Source organism: Salmo salar, chromosome 17, assembly GCF_965601325.2.
Source record: "Salmo salar chromosome 17, fSalSal1, whole genome shotgun sequence".
Classification (NCBI taxonomy): Eukaryota; Metazoa; Chordata; class Actinopteri; order Salmoniformes; family Salmonidae; genus Salmo; species Salmo salar.
In genome coordinates, this window is record NC_138307.1 from 50,537,006 (window position 1) to 50,557,120 (window position 20,115).

General features: G+C 43.2%; 2 protein-coding genes across 7 annotated transcripts; one reads left to right on the forward strand and one right to left on the reverse strand.

Annotated features, from left to right (window-relative positions):
- Nucleotides 1-2,194: 2,194 nt before the first annotated feature.
- Nucleotides 2,195-16,421, reverse strand: LOC106576065 (sugar phosphate exchanger 3). 6 transcript variants are annotated; one of them, XM_014152923.3, is made up of 15 exons: nt 16,303-16,421; nt 16,043-16,167; nt 15,507-15,616; nt 14,692-14,806; nt 14,220-14,312; nt 13,883-13,966; nt 13,533-13,678; nt 11,788-11,884; nt 11,431-11,515; nt 9,265-9,476; nt 5,519-5,660; nt 5,066-5,167; nt 4,769-4,968; nt 4,591-4,656; nt 2,195-4,442 (listed from the first exon to the last, which is right to left on the reverse strand). In XM_014152923.3, the coding sequence occupies exons 3-15, from the start codon at nt 15,581-15,583 to the stop codon at nt 4,350-4,352; spliced, it is 1,512 nt and encodes a 503-aa protein (XP_014008398.1). In that variant the 5' UTR covers nt 15,584-15,616; nt 16,043-16,167; nt 16,303-16,421; the 3' UTR covers nt 2,195-4,349. The 6 variants fall into 6 exon arrangements, with proteins under 6 accessions (XP_014008398.1, XP_014008395.1, XP_045555667.1 ...); XM_014152920.3 differs by having other exon boundaries at nt 16,039-16,167; XM_045699711.2 differs by having other exon boundaries at nt 15,507-15,681; nt 16,039-16,167.
- LOC106576066 (dnaJ homolog subfamily B member 9) lies at nt 16,407-19,524 on the forward strand. Its single transcript, XM_014152926.3, has 3 exons — nt 16,407-16,637; nt 17,091-17,330; nt 18,099-19,524. The coding sequence occupies exons 2-3, from the start codon at nt 17,114-17,116 to the stop codon at nt 18,539-18,541; spliced, it is 660 nt and encodes a 219-aa protein (XP_014008401.1). The 5' UTR covers nt 16,407-16,637; nt 17,091-17,113; the 3' UTR covers nt 18,542-19,524.
- The last annotated feature ends 591 nt before the right edge of the window (nt 19,525-20,115 follow it).

Below are 20,115 nucleotides of genomic sequence, written 5' to 3' on the forward strand. Positions count from 1 at the left end.
TACTAACTCTATTAGACCTACTAATTCTATTAGACCTACTAATTCTATTAGACCTACTAATTCTATTAGACCTACTAATTCTATTAGACCTACTAATTCTACACATTAAGTCTACTAATTCTATTAGGCCTACTAATTCTATTAGACCTACTAATTCTACATATTAAGTCTACTAATTCTATTAGACCTACTAATTCTACACATATTAAGTGTACTAATTACACATATTAAGTCTACTAATTCTATTAGGCCTACAATTCTATGAGACCTACTAATTCTACACATATTAAGTCTACTAATTCTATTAGACCTACTAATTCCACACACTAAGTCTACTAAATACACTGCTCAAAAAAAAGGGAACACTTAAACAACACATCCTAGATCTGAATGAAAGAAATATTCTTATTAAATACGTTTTTCTTTACATAGTTGAATGTGCTGACAACAAAATCACACAACGTGGCGTTGGTGGATGGAGCGAGACATGATGTCCCAGATGTGCTCAATTGGATTCAGGTCTGGGGAACAGGCGGGCCAGTCCATAGCATCAATGCCTTCCTCTTGCAGGAACTGCTGTTACACTCCAGCCACATGAGGTCTAGCATTGTCTTGCATTAGGAGGAACCCAGGGCCAACCGCACCAGCATATGGTCTCACAAGGGATCTGAGGATCTCATCTCGGTACCTAATGGCAGTCAGGCTACCTCTGGCGAGCACATGGAGGGCTGTGCGGCCCCCCAAAGAAATGCCACCCCACACCATGACTGACCCACCGCCAAAACGGTCATGCTGGAGGATGTTGCAGGCAGAAGAACGTTCTCCACGGCGTCTCCAGACTGTCACGTCTGTCACGTGCTCAGTTTGAACCTGCTTTCATCTGTGAAGAGCACAGGGCGCCAGTGGCGAATTTGCCAATCTTGGTGTCCTCTGGCAAATTCCAAACGTCCTGCACGGTGTTGGGCTGTAAGCACAACCCCCACCTGTGGACGTCGGGCCCTCATGGAGTCTGTTTCTGACCGTTTGAGCAGACACATGCACATTTGTGGCCTGCTGGAGGTCATTTTGCAGGGCTCTGGCAGTGCTCCTCCTGCTCCTCCTTGCACAAAGGCGGAGGTAGCAGTCCTGCTGCTGGGTTGTTTCCCTCCTACGGCCTCCTCCACGTCTCCTGATGTACTGGCCTGTCTCCTGGTAGCGCCTCCATGCTCTGGACACTACACTGACAGACACAGCAAACCTTCTTGCCACAGCTCACAATGATGTGCCATCCTGGATGAGCTGCACTACCTGAGCCACTTGTGTGGGTTGTAGACTCCGTCTCATGCTACCACTAGAGTGAAAGCACCACCAGCATTCAAAAGTGACCAAAACATCAGCCAGGAAGCATAGGAACTGAGAAGTGGTCTGTGGTCACCACCTGCAGAACCACTCCTTTATTGGGGGTGTCTTGCTTATTGCCTATAATTTCCACCTGTTGTCTATTCCATTTGCACAACAGCATGTGAAATTTATTGTCAAGCAATGTTGCTTCCTAAGTGGACAGTTTGATTTCACAGAAGTGTGATTGACTTGGAGTTACATTGTGTTGTTTAAGTGTTCCCTTTATTTTTTTGAGCAGTATATATTAGACCTACTAATTCTACACATATTAAGGCTACTAATTCTATTAGACCTACTAATTCTACACATAAAGTCTACTAATTCTATTAGGCCTACTAATTCTACACATATTAAGTCTACTAGTTCTATTAAATCTACTCATATTAAGTCTACTAATTTTATTAGACCTACTAATTTTATTAGCACTAATTCTACACATTAAGTCTACAAATTATTTTAGACCTAATTCTACACATGAAGTTTACAAATACTATTAGACCTACTAATTCTATTAGACCTACTAATTCTACACATTTTTCTGGTATTATTTTTTGCCTTAAGGGCTCCTCCTGGTGGTTCTGAAGTGACGTAACACATCTGCAACAGGGTTGAGCAGAACTTATCCCTCTACACCTCTACAGGATATCTATCCCATTAGTAATTTACAAAGTCCTTCTGAACAGATCCTCTTAATTTTTGTCCATTTTACATGTGAAAATAAATCATCCTGCCAAGTATGCTAATTCAATGTTTCTAAATGCTGGTTTCATTGCTTTATGAGATTTCTACAAAGAAGTCAGTCGTGTGAATACAGTTTAGGTCATTGAAGTTCAAATTCATTGAGGTGGTTTCCCAAAATATATCGTACATTCTCCTGGGAAGAATAAAAGATAGGAGTCAACAGTTTTGAAAAAGCCCATTTGCTTTTCTTGAAAAAAAAACTAAAAAACACAGGCTCATTAAAACATTAATTTAAAGTGCACATATGGGAAAAAAAAAGAACATTTACCACAGATTAAAGAACATAAATTCAACAATGATCAAATTAAATACACATTCCATTTCATCAAGTTTAGCAGGTCCTGGACCAGCTGAAATGCACTTATGGCCTTGGTTAAAACCACTACAGTAAATTTAGCAACTGATCCCAATCCAACCAGAAGAACTACTTGTACTGTTTTAATTTACGTACCTACAGTAAATAAAATCAGTATACCTTTTAACTTATTTTGATAAGACATGTGACAATATATTTTTTTTACATTGATGTAATCTTACTGTTCTTTAAATAAATAAATACCTTGAGGAAAATATTTCAGAGGCGTGCAGTTAATGTTTACTGACCGTTAAGACTTAAAAAAGCTGCTTAAAAACGTTATTGGCAAACGTACCGTATACTCTGACCACGTTTACATGCACACCAATATTCCGTTATTATTCGGGGTAATCAAGTACCCTGTTTTTGAGTTGACACACGTAAACATCATATCTCGTTTACAATAACCCGAAAAAGTTTGTATCCCGGTTATGAGAAACCCGGATAAGATGCCTTGGATTTTCTGATCTTAGATGGGATACTGTGGCATGTAAACATCTTATCCCGTTTACTGTTGTTTTTCCGCAGTCTGTGTAGGCTCAGTTTCAGGTATAATGGGTGTTGTGTGATGTTTTCATCTGATTGTTAAACAAATCACTTCAAAAAGTAGGCTACCTGCGCAGTTCCATCCACCATAATAATGTATTTTGGCTGATACTCCATCCTGGACCGTGTGGCGTAATTTAGACAACTTTCTGTTGACAATTTCCGACATTTGGAAGGACATTTGTTTGTCAACGAAAGTTAGATACATGCAACTTCTCCTTTGTCATAACTTGTTGCCCCGGAAGACTAAATAAAGTAGTGTTCACCAGAATATTGTCTTACATTGACAGAATGACTGCATTAGTAATCTAGTTAAAACCAGTAAAGTTGTCTGTTTCGTTTAGGGACCGGGGAGAACAGTGGAAAGATTGGTCTGTGCAAAATGTCATCAGTTTGACTGGTTTTAATGAAATTAAAAGCTCAGAAAACGACGAAATAGGTTTATGTTAAGACTTTAGTCTGTCTCGGGTGCAGATTTTATGTGGTTGAAATACTGTCTGCTTGCATAACAGTGTCAACGATAACACATTACACGCGCACTCGCATTTTCTCAAGAGATGCTGAATGTAATCGTATTTCTCCACTCCTGTTCCCGAGACAAAATTAACATTAGTTGTGTAATTTCACTGCAAGAAAGGCATAATTCTGCAAGTGTTAATATTATATTACGCTTCATGTGAAAGGTTATAGGCCATATTTCAGTTAATATTTAACCCATAGCAACTTAAATGAGGAATAATCTGTTTATTCACCGGTACAGGGATACTTGTGAGCGGGATATCAAAAGTGCATGTAAACAGCTTAACACGAATAAGACCTTCTGCGAGATATGAGCTACTGTCCAGAATACCGTGCGCATGTAAACGTGGTCACTGACTAGAGTGTGTGCTACAGGCAATGACTAAAAATCCACCGAGAGGACGTGTAACTGTGAGATTCTATGAGTGAGTGATGGAGTGTTTTGTGTGTCTTTGAAATCTGATCTCTACTAAGCAAATGAGCAGATCCAATCATTCTATACAAGTAATCATTATACATTCCAGTAAACTGGTAAAGGAATTGGAATAATCGTTAGCTGCTTGGAATTTCCAATCTCAGACCACAAATATTGAGAGGGCCCTGCCCCCACTCGTTAAAAGGCTCTGAAGTAATATCTTTAAAAAAGAAAACGTGTTTCAGACCAAATATATACATAGACTGGACATACACATTCATAGACATGTTGTACATACATCTACAGTAGTGATCAGTGGACATAGTCTGACTGACAGGCAGTAGGCCCCATAGGGAAGGAGTAGGAAACAACATGGCCCTCGTGAGGAAGGCTTCACAGCTCATGTGTCCGTGCCTGTCTGTCCCTCCACATGGCCCGAATCTCAGTCACGATCAGCGGCAAGATGAAGACTATGCTGCACCCTGTCTGTGAGGCAATCAAATAACAGGACCAAATATGTCACAAACAGGGACAACACAGTACCTTATGTAAGATGCTCCTGAGGAGAATGAGTGACTAATTTATGGAAGACATGAACATTGTCTAACATTATGGATTAGCTAGATGATCTCACCATGACTATGAAGAAGTAGAACACACACATCCAGCCCAGCTTGCTCTCGATCAGGGATACCAAATACTGGAAGACAAGGTAAAAAACTCAACATTAAATCACTGGAAAGCACATATTTCTGTGTGTATGCATGTACTGTATGTATGTGTGTACTTTCTCTGTCTCTAGTGTGCGTTACCTGTCCCACTGCAGCTCCAATACTCCCGGTCCCGTCCACTATGCCGGTGACGGTAGCAAGAGCCTCCTGACTGCCCCTGAGGGCCTCCTGTCGCCCCAGGTCTGCAGAGATGGCTGAGCTGATCATGTTGGACGGTCCTCCTATGAAGAAACCTGTGGTGGCCAGGAGAGCTGCATTCGCCACCTGGTCCGGAGGGGAGTCTGAGGGGGGGACAACATAGGGTTAATTCAATAATATAGTGAGATGTTTTGGGCTAGAAAAAGGAGGACGGCAGATGAAAGAAGGAGGAGTACTCACGGCTGTAACCCACCAGGGCTCCCATAGCTAGCAGCAGACTGACGGCTAACACTGGAGCTCTTTTCCCCATGAAGTCTGAGATCAGGCCCTGGATTGTACCACCTGGGGAAACGAACGAACGAACGAACGAACGAAAGAACGAAAGAACGAAAGAACGAAAGATTAATAGACAATTTCCTGTACCGTCTAAAGGGGTCTACGCAAACGGAGCCGACCCAGGTCCGTTTGCATCGCGTCCCAAAAATTCAGCCGCACAACTGTACGTGGAACTACGTAGAGAGCGTTGCAAACGGTCCTCCATCGGCTCCGTTTGCGTAGACCCCTTTAGACAAATGACTCTGCATAGCTAGCTAGGATGTTACCACATCTAAACCGTAGTCAACAACACCAATGTCATTCATATTAACCAGTCAATACAGCTAGTGTTAACTAGGCCTTGGCCTTAACACTCACCTATGATGCCTCCCACGTCGTACCACACAGAGAGCCTGTCGGCCTGGGCCTCCTTCCAGCCAAAGTTCCTGCTCAGGTAGAAGGGCAGCCAGAAGAAAAAGGAGTAGTTGACCATCTTCAGACAAGCGTACGCCAGGGAATACTGGGGAGAGAGGATGACAGTCACCAGTTACTGAGAGAGTCATCTCAGAAAGCCAGAACTAAAATCTTCACATCATCAGATGCTCCATAACAAAATACTTGCTTTATTGGTCCATTTTCACAGGTAAAGTTCTGGGAGGAGAGGTTGAGAGAAGGATACTAATGCAACTAGCGACGTCTTCAACCCCTCCTAAACAAAACTGTCAGCCAAAGATCTGAGAGAATGGAAACTCTTAAACCGGGAGGGGCAGATAGCAGAGAGGATGATAAGATGATAGATATAGAAATAGATTAAAATATAGACAGGGGGGTGAATGAAAGAGGCAGATACAGTGAGGGAAAAAAGTATACTTCTCAAAAAAATAAAGGGAACACTTAAACAACACAATGTAACTCCAAGTCAATCACACTTCTGTGAAATCAAACTGTCCACTTAAGAAGCAACACTGATGGACAATACATTTCACATGCTGTTGTGCAAATGGAATAGACAACAGGTGGAAATTATAGGCAATTAGCAAGACACCCCCAATAAAGGAGTGGTTCTGCAGGTGGTGACCACAGACCACTTCTCAGTTCCTATGCTTCCTGGCTGATGTTTTGGTCACTTTTGAATGCTGGCTTTTCACTCTAGTGGTAGCATGAGACGGAGTCTACAACCCACACAAGTGGCTCAGGTAGTGCAGCTCATCCAGGATGGCACATCAATGCGAGCTGTGGCAAGAAGGTTTGCTGTGTCTGTCAGCGTAGTGTCCAGAGCATGGAGGCGCTACCAGGAGACAGGCCAGTACATCAGGAGACGTGGAGGAGGCCGTAGGAAGGCAACAACCGAGCAGCAGGACCGCTACCTCTGCCTTTGTGCAAGGAGGAGCAGGGGGAGCACTGCCAGAGCCCTGCAAAATGACCTCCAGCAGGCCACAAATGTGCATGTGTCTGCTCAAACGGTCAGAAACAGACTCCATGAGGGTGGTATGAGGGCCCGACGTCCACAGGTGGGGGTTGTGCTTACAGCCCAACACCGTGCAGGACGTTTGGCATCTGCCAGAGAACACCAAGATTGGCAAATTCGCCAGTGGCGCCCTGTGCTCTTCACAGATGAAAGCAGGTTCACACTGAGCACATGTGACAGACGTGACAAAGTCTGAAGACGCCGTGGAGAACGTTCTGCTGCCTGCAACATCCTCCAGCATGACCGGTTTGGCGGTGGGTCAGTCATGGTGTGGGGTGGCATTTCTTTGGGGGGCCGCACAGCCCTCCATGTGCTCGCCAGAGGTAGCCTGACTGCCATTAGGTACCGAGATGAGATCCTCAGACCCCTTGTGAGACCATATGCTGGTGCGGTTGGCCCTGGGTTCCTCCTAATGCAAGACAATGCTAGACCTCATGTGGCTGGAGTGTGTCAGCAGTTCCTGCAAGAGGAAGGCATTGATGTTATGGACTGGCCCGCCTGTTCCCCAGATCCAATTGAGCACATCTGGGTCATCATGACTCGCTCCATCCACCAACACCACGTTACACCACAGACTGTCCAGGAGTTGGCAGATGCTTTAGTCCAGGTCTGGGAGGAGATCCCTCAGGAGACTATCCGCCACCTCATCAGGAGCATGCCCAGGCGTTGATGGGAGGTCATACAGGCACGTGGAGGCCACACACACTACTGAGCCTCATTTTGACTTGTTTTAAGGACTACATCAAAGTTGGATCAGCCTGTAGTGTGGTTTTCCACTTTAATTTGAGTGTGACTCCAAATCCAGACCTCCATGGGTTGATAAATTGGATTTCCATTGATTATTTTTGTGTAATTTTGTTGTCAGCACATTCAACTATGCAAAGAAAAAAGTATTTAATAAGATTATTTCATTCATTCAGATCTAGGATGTGTTATTTTAGTGTTCCCTTTATTTTTTTGAGCAGTGTATTTGATCCCCTGCTGATTTTGTACGTTTGCCCACTGACAAAGAAATGATCTGTCTATAATTTTAATGGTAGGTTTATTTGAACAGTGAGAGACAGAATAACAACAACAAAATCCAGGAAAACGGATGTCAAAAATGTTATAAAATGATTTGCATTTTAATGAGGGAAATAAGTATTTGACCCCTCTGCAAAACATGACTTAGTACTTGGTGGCAAAACCCTTGTTGGCAATCACAGAGGTCAGATGTTTCTTGTAGTTGGCCACCAGGTTTTCACACATCTCAGGAGGGATTTTGTCCCACTCCTCTTTGCAGATCTTCTCCAAGTCATTAAGGTTTCGAGGCTGATGTTTGGCAACTCGAACCTTCAGCTCCCTCCACAGATTTTCTATGGGATTAAGGTCTGGAGACTGGCTAGGCCACTCCAGGACCTTAATGTGCTTCTTCTTGAGCCACTCCTTTGTTGCCTTGGCCGTGTGTTGTGGGTCATTATCATGCTGGAATACCCATCCACGACCCATTTTCAATGCCCTGGCAGAGGGAAGGCGGTTCTCTCCCAAGAGTTGACGGTACATGGCCCCGTCCATCGTCCCTTTGATGCGGTGAAGTTGTCCTGTCCCCTTAGCAGAAAAACACCCCCAAAGCATAATGTTTCCACCTCCATGTTTGACAGTGGGGATGGTGTTCTTGGGGTCATAGGCAGCATTCCTCCTCCTCCAAACACGGCGAGTTGAGTTGATGTCAAAGAGCTCCATTTTGGTCTCATCTGACCACAACAATTTCACCAGTTGTCCTCTGAATCATTCAGATGTTCATTGGCAAACTTCAGACGGGCATGTATATGTGCTTTCTTGAGCAGGGGGACCTTGCGGGCGCTGCAGGATTTCAGTCCTTCACGGCGTAGTGTGTTACCAATTGCTTTCTTGGTGACTATGGTCCCAGCTGCCTTGAGATCATTGACAAGATCCTCCCGTGTAGTTCTGGGTTGATTCCTCACCGTTCTCATGATCATTGCAACTCCACGAGGTGAGATCTTGCATGGAGCCCCAGACCGAGGGAGATTGACAGTTCTCTTGTGTTTCTTCCATTTGCGAATAATCGCACCAACTGTTGTCACGTTCTCACCAAGCTGCTTCACGATGGGCTTGTAGCCCATTCCAGCCAGTCTACAATCTTGTCCCTGACATCCTTTGAGAGCTCTTCAGTCTTGGCCATGGTGGAGAGTTTGGAATCTGATTGATTGACTGCTTCTGTGGACAGGTGTCTTTTATACATGTAACAAGCTGAGATTAGGAGCACTCCCTTTAAGAGTGTGCTCCTAATCTCAGCTCGTTACCTGTATAAAAGACACCTGGGAGCCAGAAATCTTTCTGATTGAGAGGGGGTCAAATACTTATTTCTCTCATTAACATGCAAATCAATTTATAACATTTTTGACATGCGTTTTTCTGGATTTTTTTGTTGTTATTCTGTCTCTCACTGTTCAAATAAACCTACCATTAAAATTATAGACGGATAATTTCTTTGTCAGTGGGCAAACGTACAAAATCAGCAGGGGATCAAATACTTTTTTCCCTCACTGTAGCAGGGTGAGTGCGAAAGAGAGAGTTGGTGACAGCCGACCAGATTTAGAGAGGTCATGAGAAAGAGACAGAGACACAAAGAGAGCTCTAGTAATATCCCACTCACAGGCAGCACCCCGGGTAGGCAGAAGGCCTGGCAGAATCCGATGGCTTTGGGTGTTTCCCGCGGCTCCTCATCCCCCTGCCGGATGGTGTAGTACCCTCCGTCACACACCTCCTCCGATCCCTCCTCATCCTCTTCATCACTCATCAGAGGCCTGTGGCTGTCTGCGTCTCTTTCCACTGGTCTCAGACTTGTTTCTGACTCCAAACACAGACCTGATGGGACAGAGAAACAACACTCTTCATCAAAAGAGTCAAAGTATATAGCTAAACTCAGCAAAAAAAGAAACGTCCTCTCACTGTCAAATGTGTTTATTTTCAGCAAACGTAACGTGTAAATATTTGTATGAACATAAGATTCAACAACTGAGACATAAACTGAACAAGATCCACAGACATGTGATGAACAGAAATTGAATAATGTGTTCCTGAACAAAGGGGGAGGTGTCAAAATCAAAAGTAACAGTCAGTATCTGGTGTGGCCACCAGCTGCATTAAGTACTGCAGTGCATCTCCTCCTCATGGACTGCACCAGATTTGCCAGTTCTTACTGTGAGATGTTACCCAACTCTTCCACCAAGGCACCTGCAAGTTCCCGGACATTTCTCGGGAGAATGGCCCTAGCCCTCACCCTCCGATCCAACAGGTCCCAGACGTGCTCAATGGGATTGAGATCCGGGCTCTTCGCTGGCCATAGCAGAACACTGACATTCCTGTCTTGCAGGAAATCATGCACAGAACGAGCAGTATGGATGGTGGCATTGTCATGTCAGGATGAACCTGCAGGAAGGGTACCACATGAGGGAGGAGGACGTCTTCCCTGTAACGCACAGCGTTGAGATTGCCTGCAATGACAACAAGCTCAGTCCGCCCCAGACCATGACGGACCCTCCACCTCCAAATCGATCCGGCTCCAGAGTACAGGCCTCGGTGTAACACTCATTCCTTCGACAATAAATGCGAATCCGACCATAACCCCAGGTGAGACAAAACCGCGACTCGTCAGTGAAGAGCACTTTTTGCCAGTCCTGTCTGGTCCAGCGACGGTGGGTTTGTGCCCATAGGCGACGTTGTTGCCGGTGATGTCTGGTGAGGACCTGCCTTACAACAGGCCTACAAGCCCTCAGTTCAGCCTCCCTCACCCTATTGCGGACAGTCTGAGCACTGATTGAGGGATTGTGCGCTCCTGGTGTAACACAGGCAGTTGTTGCCATCCTGTACCTATTCCGCAGATGTGATGTTCGGATGTACCGATCCTGTGCAGGTGTTGTTACACGTGGTCTGCCACTGCGAGGACGATCAGCTGTCCGTCCTGTCTCGCTGTCTTAGGTGTCTCACAGTACGGACATTGCAATTTAGTGCCTTGGCCACATCTGCAGTCCTCATGCCTCCTTGAAGCATGCCTAAGGTGCATTCACGCAGATGAGCAGGGACCCTGGGCATCTTTCTTTTGGTGTTTTTCAGAGTCAGTAAAAAGGCCTCTTTAGTGTCCTAAGTTTTCATAACTGTGACCTTAATTGCCTACCGTCTGTAAGCTGTTTGTGTCTTAACGACCGTTCCACAGGTGCATGTTCATAAATTGTTTATGGTTCATTGAACAAGCATGGGAAACAGTGTTTAAACCCTTTTCAATGAAGATCTGTGAAGTTATTTGGATTTTTACGAATTATCTTTGAAAGACAGGGTCCTGAAAAAGGGACGTTTCTTTTTTTGCTGAGTTCATATGTGCTTTATATCATATTCCACACACACACACACACACACACACACACACATTACTACAACTTCCTCACAAAAAATATAATAATATAATAATATATAATAATAATAAATATATATTTATTTTTTTACTTCCTCACAGAACAATAACGATTAATGTCAAGAGAATTGACAAAAACAATTAGGATGGCACAGAAAGGACGAAGTTGCTTCAATGTTTATTCTATTCTACTGAGCCATTTACTTTATGTTCGTATTCTTATCTTGTATTATTTTCGAGAAGGAACCTGCAAGTAAGCATTTCATTGGATGGTGTATACCATGCGTATCCTGTACATACGACTAATAGAACTTGAGACTTGAAGTGAAAGAATGTACAGTATGATACAATGATAGGGAGACAATGCCAGACCAATGAGGGAAACTGGGAATACGCGGACCTAATACTCACCCACTTCTTTAGGGGAGGTGAGCAGACCAAAGAACACCACCACCCCACCAGCAAACTGCAGCACTGAAGTGACCAGGAAGGCATACTACAGAAACACAGCATAACACTGAGGTGACTTGTATTGTGAATTGTGCTGTTCGTGTCATGTAGCTAACTATGTAGCAAGAGGTTGAGAGAAAGACACCCTCACATAACTTATTCTAGACAACAATGTAGTGACATTTTCTTCTAGACTTACTAACTAGACCATACCAGGTATTGTCTATGCTACATAGCATGTCCGTTTTTCATCTAGACCTTATAAAAAGGTGAATCCCAGAGCAGATCTGTAATAGGTATATCTGTGTCTGCACTCACCTCATAACCGTACTTGAGAACACTGGATGCCAGGAAAGCTCCCAGGATGTTCCCAACAGAGGCACAGGCACTCCACAGGCCAAACACAAAACCTCGCCTGGAGGGAGGAGGAGACATACAGCAGTTACTCTCAAGAACATGCACAATACATACAACATACTCAACACAATACTCAATTAGAACCTTGTCTTCTAGAATACAATAGAATCACGAATAAATCAGTACATCACAGGGTCGTTCCGTATGATTTCAATCACTTTTTGACAGCACCCCCTTAGATTATGTAAAATAGGGTCTAAACGACAACATTAGTAAACATTTGTCAAATCTGAGGTCACTTATTTTTAGATAATTAACATTAATGCTTAAAGAAAATTCATTTTCTTACATTTAAAAAAAAATAAAAATAGAATAGACTGAAAACCCTGTTTGTAAGCTTTTAAAAGATATCAAACTCAACCGTTTATCTTTATCAGTGATAAAGACATGGATGTCTCATGGTAGGGTGGGGAATTGTTACAGGTTTTGGTTTTTCCATTTATGTTTTAAGGTTGGACTTTAGCACGTATAGCTCGTTAGCACGTAGGGCACACCGATTGGTGTCACCTTGTTAGTCAGTATTGGTTACACCTATGCTGGTTGCCATCTCTTTAGTGGGAAGGCGTTAAATAGCGCCTGGGCCAGGACAGGTTAAGAGCCCTGTGCTCCTGTTGTTTTGATAGATGCAGAGGGTTAACACCTTTAGTTGGCGCACCCTATTTTGATTTCTAGACAAACAATCTTTTATCCGATTTTGTTTTGGTCCACCTTTTTGGTTTGCTTCCTCTCTTTAACCTTGCTTTTTCTTTTGTTTGCCTCTTTTGTAAATTTAGTGGGTGCTAATGGTAGACGTCTTTTAGGGTCCAGTTGTTGTTACTAGTCAACTTTCAGTGGACACGCCCGTCTCTTTCAGAACCTCTCCTAAAACCACTTGTTTCATTTTGGTTGTTGGTCATTGACTCTTAGTTCCCGCTTTTGTTTGCGTGACATTTTTGGTTTTCTTGCTGGAGAACGTAACAGTATGCAACATGGGTCAACTTTGAACACCCATCTCCTGAATGTTTTGGCATTCAGGTCCAAAAAGTTACTTTCTGACCAATTTTACCATGGGCAAACATGTATGAAAGGTTTCAGGCAAATCAAAAGGGGTGCAGTCAGAAAGGGATTGAAATCATATGTAACGACCCCACAGTTAAAGCAATCCCCTAAGGCTACTGTTTGTAAAGTCAACTTCGGATTGTTGACATTCAAGGAGCTTTACTCAATCTGTGAGTGATCTGCATTGATCAGTAGTGATGGGGCAAACAAATACAGTTACAGATGGGGATATTCTTTTTGACGATATATAGAGACGTATCATTTTGACAATATTGCAATATTATTTTTTGCGCTAGTTTGCTGTACCGCCACCTGAACTCCAGAATTTTCCCTTCATAGCTTGTTCTCCATCTTATTTTTAGGGAGCCCATTTGTTTTCAGCACTTTTATTTCCATGACTGACCAAAACTAGTTCTCATGGCTCTCTCAGACATATGGTGAGCAATATGTTTGGAATATCGGATCACAATACATATAAAACTGTGGGAATCGCAATAAATATTGTATCGTTATAATATCATATTGTAAGGTCCCTGGCAATTCCCAGCCCTACTGATCAGTGTTGGAGTATACTAGTGTCCTGGCAGAGAGAGGGATACAATACTCACCCCGACTTGCCGAACCAGTTCCCCATGACTGCCACCACACAGGGCCAGACAGCAGACTGCAGAAGGCCGTTCAGCACCCAAAGGCCACAGTACAGGTAGATGTTATAGAACTGCAGCCACTCAGTCAGGGTACCAAACACAAACTCCTGGGAAGTGAAGGAGGGAAAAACAGAAGGTTATATTGGATTACGTCACTAAATAAACACAGTGAAATATAAATGGTATGAAAATGCAGAATCTGCAGTATATGCCTATTGTAGCAATTGCGTTTTCACTAAGTACCTATTGTATGAATCTGATGTAACAACTGTGTAGATGTATATGAAATATAAAAGCAGTGCCCCACTTACCACTATGGCTGAACCACACAGACCAAAGGAGAGGACATACCGGAGGTTCATGCGGTCTCCAATCACTCCACTCATATATAAGCCCTGCATGAATATTGAACAACACACACATGTTTACCCTGTCCTCCTGCTTTGACTATGCATCAGTGTGCTTGTTTCCATGTTGATAACGAAAGATAGCATTAATGAATTAACATACATTAGTTTAATGTGCATATTAGCGTGTGGCAGGAGAGAGAAGTAAATCTGATCTGACTGATTAGGTTACACTGAGTCACTGTTGCTAGACTACCAACCAGAAGGCCCCCCCGTGACCCCAGCTGACCCCGACACTCACCACGGCGTAGGAAAACAGGAAGATGGTGTCGAGGACACCCAGGAACAGAGTGGCTCCATCGGAGTCTGCAAACAGGTTATGCTCCTCCCATGTCTGGAGGAAGATACAGAATAGACAATCAAAATAAATAAACTTCATATCATTTAACACAAAAACGTTGTCAGAGTAACTGAATAAGGGGATTTATTTAACCATTAGTATTAGCTGTGCTTCATGGTCTGTTTCAACATATGATCACGTGCAGAGCACTAGTCAATAGCTCCTCACCTGATAACACTTCCCCATCCACTACACACAAAGTAAATATTGAGGATTGCACATGAAGAGATCACTAAACAAACCCAATGGTGCAAACTGAGGCAAAATAGCAGAGATCCAGGAGTTAAGTCATTATATCAGAGGTCATCATTCAGGGGAGGCGAAAAGGAGGGATAATTCAAGGAAGTGAATCCACATCCTCCCGAGTACGTACCTCCCCGGGTGAGAAGGCAGGAGAGCTGGCATTCTGCACAGAGGGAGTCCACTGGGCTGAGATGCTCACTTTCACATTACTAAAGGTCTTCCTCGAGGCGTGCAGGAGGACATAGCTGGAGAGAGAGGGAGGGAGGGGAGATTAATAAAGCCATGTTATATTCCTAGCACAACAAGAGACCAGAAACATCCAGGGCCTTCCAATCTGTGTTTAGCTGTTTAAAGCAGCTGGTGTGCAGTACTCAACCCATTTACAACTACTATAAATTCCTCAAGACTATAACCTGTAATAAGAACTCTAGGCCATACGTCACTTCCTGATGACAGGGCCTGGAAAGCACAGCCACAAAATCTTTGACACAGCCGAGTGGGGTCAAAGGTCAGGGTTCAGAGTGGGGAGGTCAGGATAGGGAATGTGAGAAGCAAGATTCAGCATGAATCTGATTCTTACTGCTCAACTGTCTGATACGTTCACTTTCTCCTACTCTGATAACAACCAGCCTGACCAAGAAGCAATGTCACGTTTTATTTTTTTTACAGTGTACTTACAGTGGAGAGCTTTATAAGACTGTGAGTACTGTAGCTCGAGTCCAGGCATTAGCACTTGGCTTAGTACTGTATTTACTTAAGGAGGATGTAGGCCTATATGAGCACAAGTGAGCCTGTGTATCAAATGCGTATGTATGCTCTGGTATAAGTGCTTGTGTAGAGAGAGAGCATTTAGGGCAAAGAGAACTGGAATAAGAACTCGGAACATTCAGAGGGTCTTATACCAGATCCCTACAAGGCTGGTGGGAGTTCAGGAGTTGAGTTTACCTAAAGAAGGTGAGGAGGAAGGCGACCAGGTGATGGTGGGTGTACTGCGCCAGGAAGCCGCAGCACGGGGACGACATCACAGGGGTCACCAGGAGGGATGGGGTGGAGGTCTACAAGGGGGCAGCAGGAGAGGCAGCAGGAGAGGGAGGGGGTTCCGAGAGGTAACAGCACCACACTAGTTTATTCAACACTACAGCCTCAGTCAAAAACACAGCTTTGTCTGAAAAGAGAGAACTCGGGTTTCAAGTCCTATGAGACCAGGTGGATATTTTTCACCATAGCAAATGTAGGTAAAAGGCCAATGATATAAAGCCACAAAACAAGTCACCAAAGGTCTTGGTTAGCCTCTTCCAAAAAAGAAAACCATAAACTTGTTATCATTAACCTACTTCTCATTATGGGACCTTAGTGTTAGTCCTACAGCCAACAAACCTTGGAACCTGGCCTGAAAGATGTATCTGGTGTAAACACCCTCTGAATCACATTCTGCCAATAAAGGCAAACCCCCCCAAAAAGATTGAGATTTCCTTACCTACTTTTTCCGCAAACGTGTACTCGTTCTAGATAGGAAGAATTTAGCTATCGGACAGCAATAATTAGCCTTGGGAGCTGTCTTCTGTCTGCTTCTGTCGCTGGCTGGCAGTGCAGCACTCAACTCACTCTGGTGATATGTAAAGCATATGAAATAAACTAGCTCGATACTTCTCTTTCACTAAAGATACATTAGGCATTGGATAACACTACATGGAAATGCAAATATGGAATCAACGTCGAGGTCAAACGGATAAGGACTTACCTGTTTTATTCACATAAACTCCGACGCTAGCATGAGATCATCTGACTACAGTCCAGCCTGCAACAGTGTAGCAATCGGCTGTGGTTTCACATTTCCTATTGCCACCAACAGGACTGGAGTGTACCGGATGTGAACGCATGCAAATAAGATCCACGTGCCCCTAGTTTCAGCCAATCGTGGTGTTTCGAGTCAGTGGGTGAAGAAATGAACCAATAGTATTGCGAGTCGTGGAGTAACAGCTCTGGATGCAACCCGCTCTAGTTTGTCATCTACGGATCAGCTGTGCTAGTGTCGTCTGATAGAGAGCCAGGAGGCTGTTGTTAGTGCTTTCCAAGGTAAGTTCTCTCTTTTATTTTTATTTAACGCTTATTTGAGCTTAGACTTAGCATACAGTTCAGAACTGTGTTTCAAGTAGTTTTCACAGTCTCTGTGTGTTTGTTATTCTGACACTTCCACCCACTTCCGATGATTTAAACTGCCGTACCAATTGCTTTAAATACAATGTAAACGGTTGGATCATTCTGTGGCTGATTCAACCATCTATTCACTAGAATAAATACATTTGTAGATCATGTCCCTAGCTAAAAGGGGTTTTTATTTCAAAAACAAAAAGAAAAGCCTATGTAACACAGCACATTTTACAGATTTACCATGCCGTGCTTCCTTTCTACAGTACAGGTTAAAACATGCTTACATGGTTATACTTTTGTCAACTTTACATTGTAATTTGCTTGTGTCAGTAACAAACTGTCAACTAACTGTCAAACCTCTCTCTCTTTCCTGGGCAGGGAGGCAAGAGCTAACCACCAATATGGCCACAGCACAGTCAGTCTTAATGTTAGCAGTATGTATTCTCATGATAACTGAGTTCATACTGGCACAGAGGGACTACTATGACATCCTAGGCGTGCCAAAAGATGCCTCCCAGCGCCAGATCAAGAAGGCCTTCCATAAGCTAGCCATGAAGTACCATCCTGACCGAAACAAGAGTCCTGATGCAGAGGCAAAGTTCAGGGAAATAGCTGAGGGTGAGTCCTGTCAACTTCTGTGTTGGGTAGATGGGCACTCCCTTGTCTGTTACATTAGGGCTCATTACGTCAAGTCCACATCAAATATATTGGACGGAGTGCTAATCATTCATCCTGTAATAGTATTAATACTATCGGAAACATTTCACAAGTAATGGATGTTTTTCCAATCTTTAATATTGTCAGTGCAATAGACATTTTCAGGTGAACAAGGAGAGAATCAGCCACGTTGATAATATCAATAAAAAAATGTATCTGGTTTAATTACAAATTTGCAAACAGGGATAACAATATCCAGCACAGGAGCAGAGAATGTCTAACTGGCCTTCACCGAGAAGGCCCAATAGCCTGATCAGCAACACGAAATGTACTGTTAACACCTGCCGAGAAGCTTGTAGGAAGTCAGCTACTACAGAATCGCAGTGTTCACAGACAATACAATTATAATCAGTGTGTCCTCAGTCCTTGTAACTCCAGTCTGGCGTCAATCACTGTCAACAGATATGAGTTTAATCCATAACAGTCAGTATCGAGTCTAGGAACCATCAACCCGAGTGTCACACACAGAACACTGGAAATCATGTCTAATACAGAAAGGGAAAACGCGTAAAAATGCTTAACATTGCGTTAATCACTCTAAACTGAATATGAACTTTATTGATCTTAATATTCCCATTAATCAGTTATAAAGTTTTAAATGTTAAAGCATTTGTTGTTTTTCTGATGTCTGTGGACTCCAAGAGACTCATGTTTCCTTTCCTTTGCCAGCGTACGAGACGTTATCAGACGATAAGAGGAGACGGGAGTATGACCAGTTTGGACATGGCCCCTCCGCCGGTGAGCCAGGCACAGGAGGTGGGAGGAGTGGACAGCACTTCCACCAGAACTTTAACTTCAACTTTGATGATCTGTTCAGAGACTCTGACCTGTTCGGTCATAACCAGCACTCCCATCATGCCCATCACAAGAGGGCCTTCAACAGCCACTTCCAGGCCCATCAGGAGGCCCAGAACAGGCACAAGAGACACTTCCAGGGCTCCTTTGGTGGAGAACTCTTTGATGACGTGTTTGAGGACATGGAGAAGATGTTCTCGTTTAACGGACACACGGGCAGGGCGGACAGCCGGTTCCAGGGCTCAGCAAAACATCACTGCAGGACAGTGACACAGCGCAGAGGGAACATGGTCACCACATACACAGAGTGTTCATGATTTATTATCACCAGAAACATGTCCCACTACTCACTGGGTATGAGTTTAGCTATTGTGGTTATTTTGGAATTACTGTTAATTTAATCGTGGAACATGATTTTGGGTGGTTTTGGAAAGAAGAAAAAAAGTGCTATAAATGTGTTGATGCCCATGGGCCATAAAACAAACTGTTCTCAAGCAATACCTTTCACTCATTTTGGATATAATTAAATTGGGCTTATGTATTAGGTTCTTACTTACATTGCATGTTAAGATGCCTCCATTTGGATTTCAATTTACTTTGTTTACATCGTGCTAAGCACCGACTCTCCCATTTCTCAGGTTCTCTATTGGCTTCCATCTTTGTTTGAGAGTAGCAATTGTATTGAGTTGGGGAAAAAAAATAAGCATTTTATATCATGCGTCCTTTTTATTTTCATTCTGGAGCATTAAAATTGCTATGCAAAACCAAAGTAATTCTCTCTTTCAGAAAGAGTTCTTCCAATATCATGACAAATTCAGTGTTATAGCACATTTATATTGCTTATGCCTTGTAATTTTAGAGCTGTTGCATTTGATTGTGGACTTATTATGGCATTCCCCCCCATTGTGTTAAGTTGCTGTCACTTACTTCAAGGCCCATGTTAAACCTTTCCCAGTTATAAATAGAGCACATGAGTTGAATCTCATCGAAGTTAGAGAACCTAGCTATATACATGTATTTAACATGGTTATACACCATTATCAACTGTTACCTCTTGTTTTTTTTCTGCAAAGTGTGCCTCTTCTGCCATTTTATTATGTGCAATATTTGCAGTCGGCACCTTTGTTCTCTGTTCTGTTGTCTCTTACCTCGACTTTGCTGCCTGATTTGTCATTTTGTGTGAAACCAATGTTCAGTTATTGACTGCTGTCTGCACTTTGTTGATCCTTAGGATCTATTTTTAAATATTGAAAGGATGAGGAGTAGTACTTGTTTGGAAATAAAAATATATTTACTCCAACGTCCCTGCAGACTGAAATGTATTTCTACAATTCCTATCATGTTCTTTACATTTTAGTCATGTAGCAGACGCTCTTATCCACAGTAGTGAATGCATACATTTCATAATTTTTTTTCTCTGTACTGGTCCCCCGTGGGAATCGAACCTACAACCCTGGCGTTGCAAACACCATGCTCTACCAACTGAGCCACACGGGTTCATGGATTTAGATTACTGTAGTATCTTCTAAATGTGTGTCTATTCTATTCATGCTCTGACATTTGATCAATTCATGTAAATCTCAGAATAGGTTCACAAATCACTATTTTCATCTGCAACTATAATGTAGCTACTATTTTAGCCTAGCGGTTTGAGAGGTGAGCAAGCAACCGGAGGGTTGCCAGTCCTGGGTCTGACGGGAGCTGGTAACTGGATTGTTGATGGTATCAAATCATAGATGCTATTGCCTGCCGTTGTGCCCTTGAGCAAGACACTTAAACCCCCACAACAGCTCCCCGGCTACCCCGGTGTGTCTTTTGGAGGGGTTGGGTTAAAAGAAGATGTCACATTTCCGTTGGAGCTTGTGTGCAATTGACCAGTTAAGTGATCTTA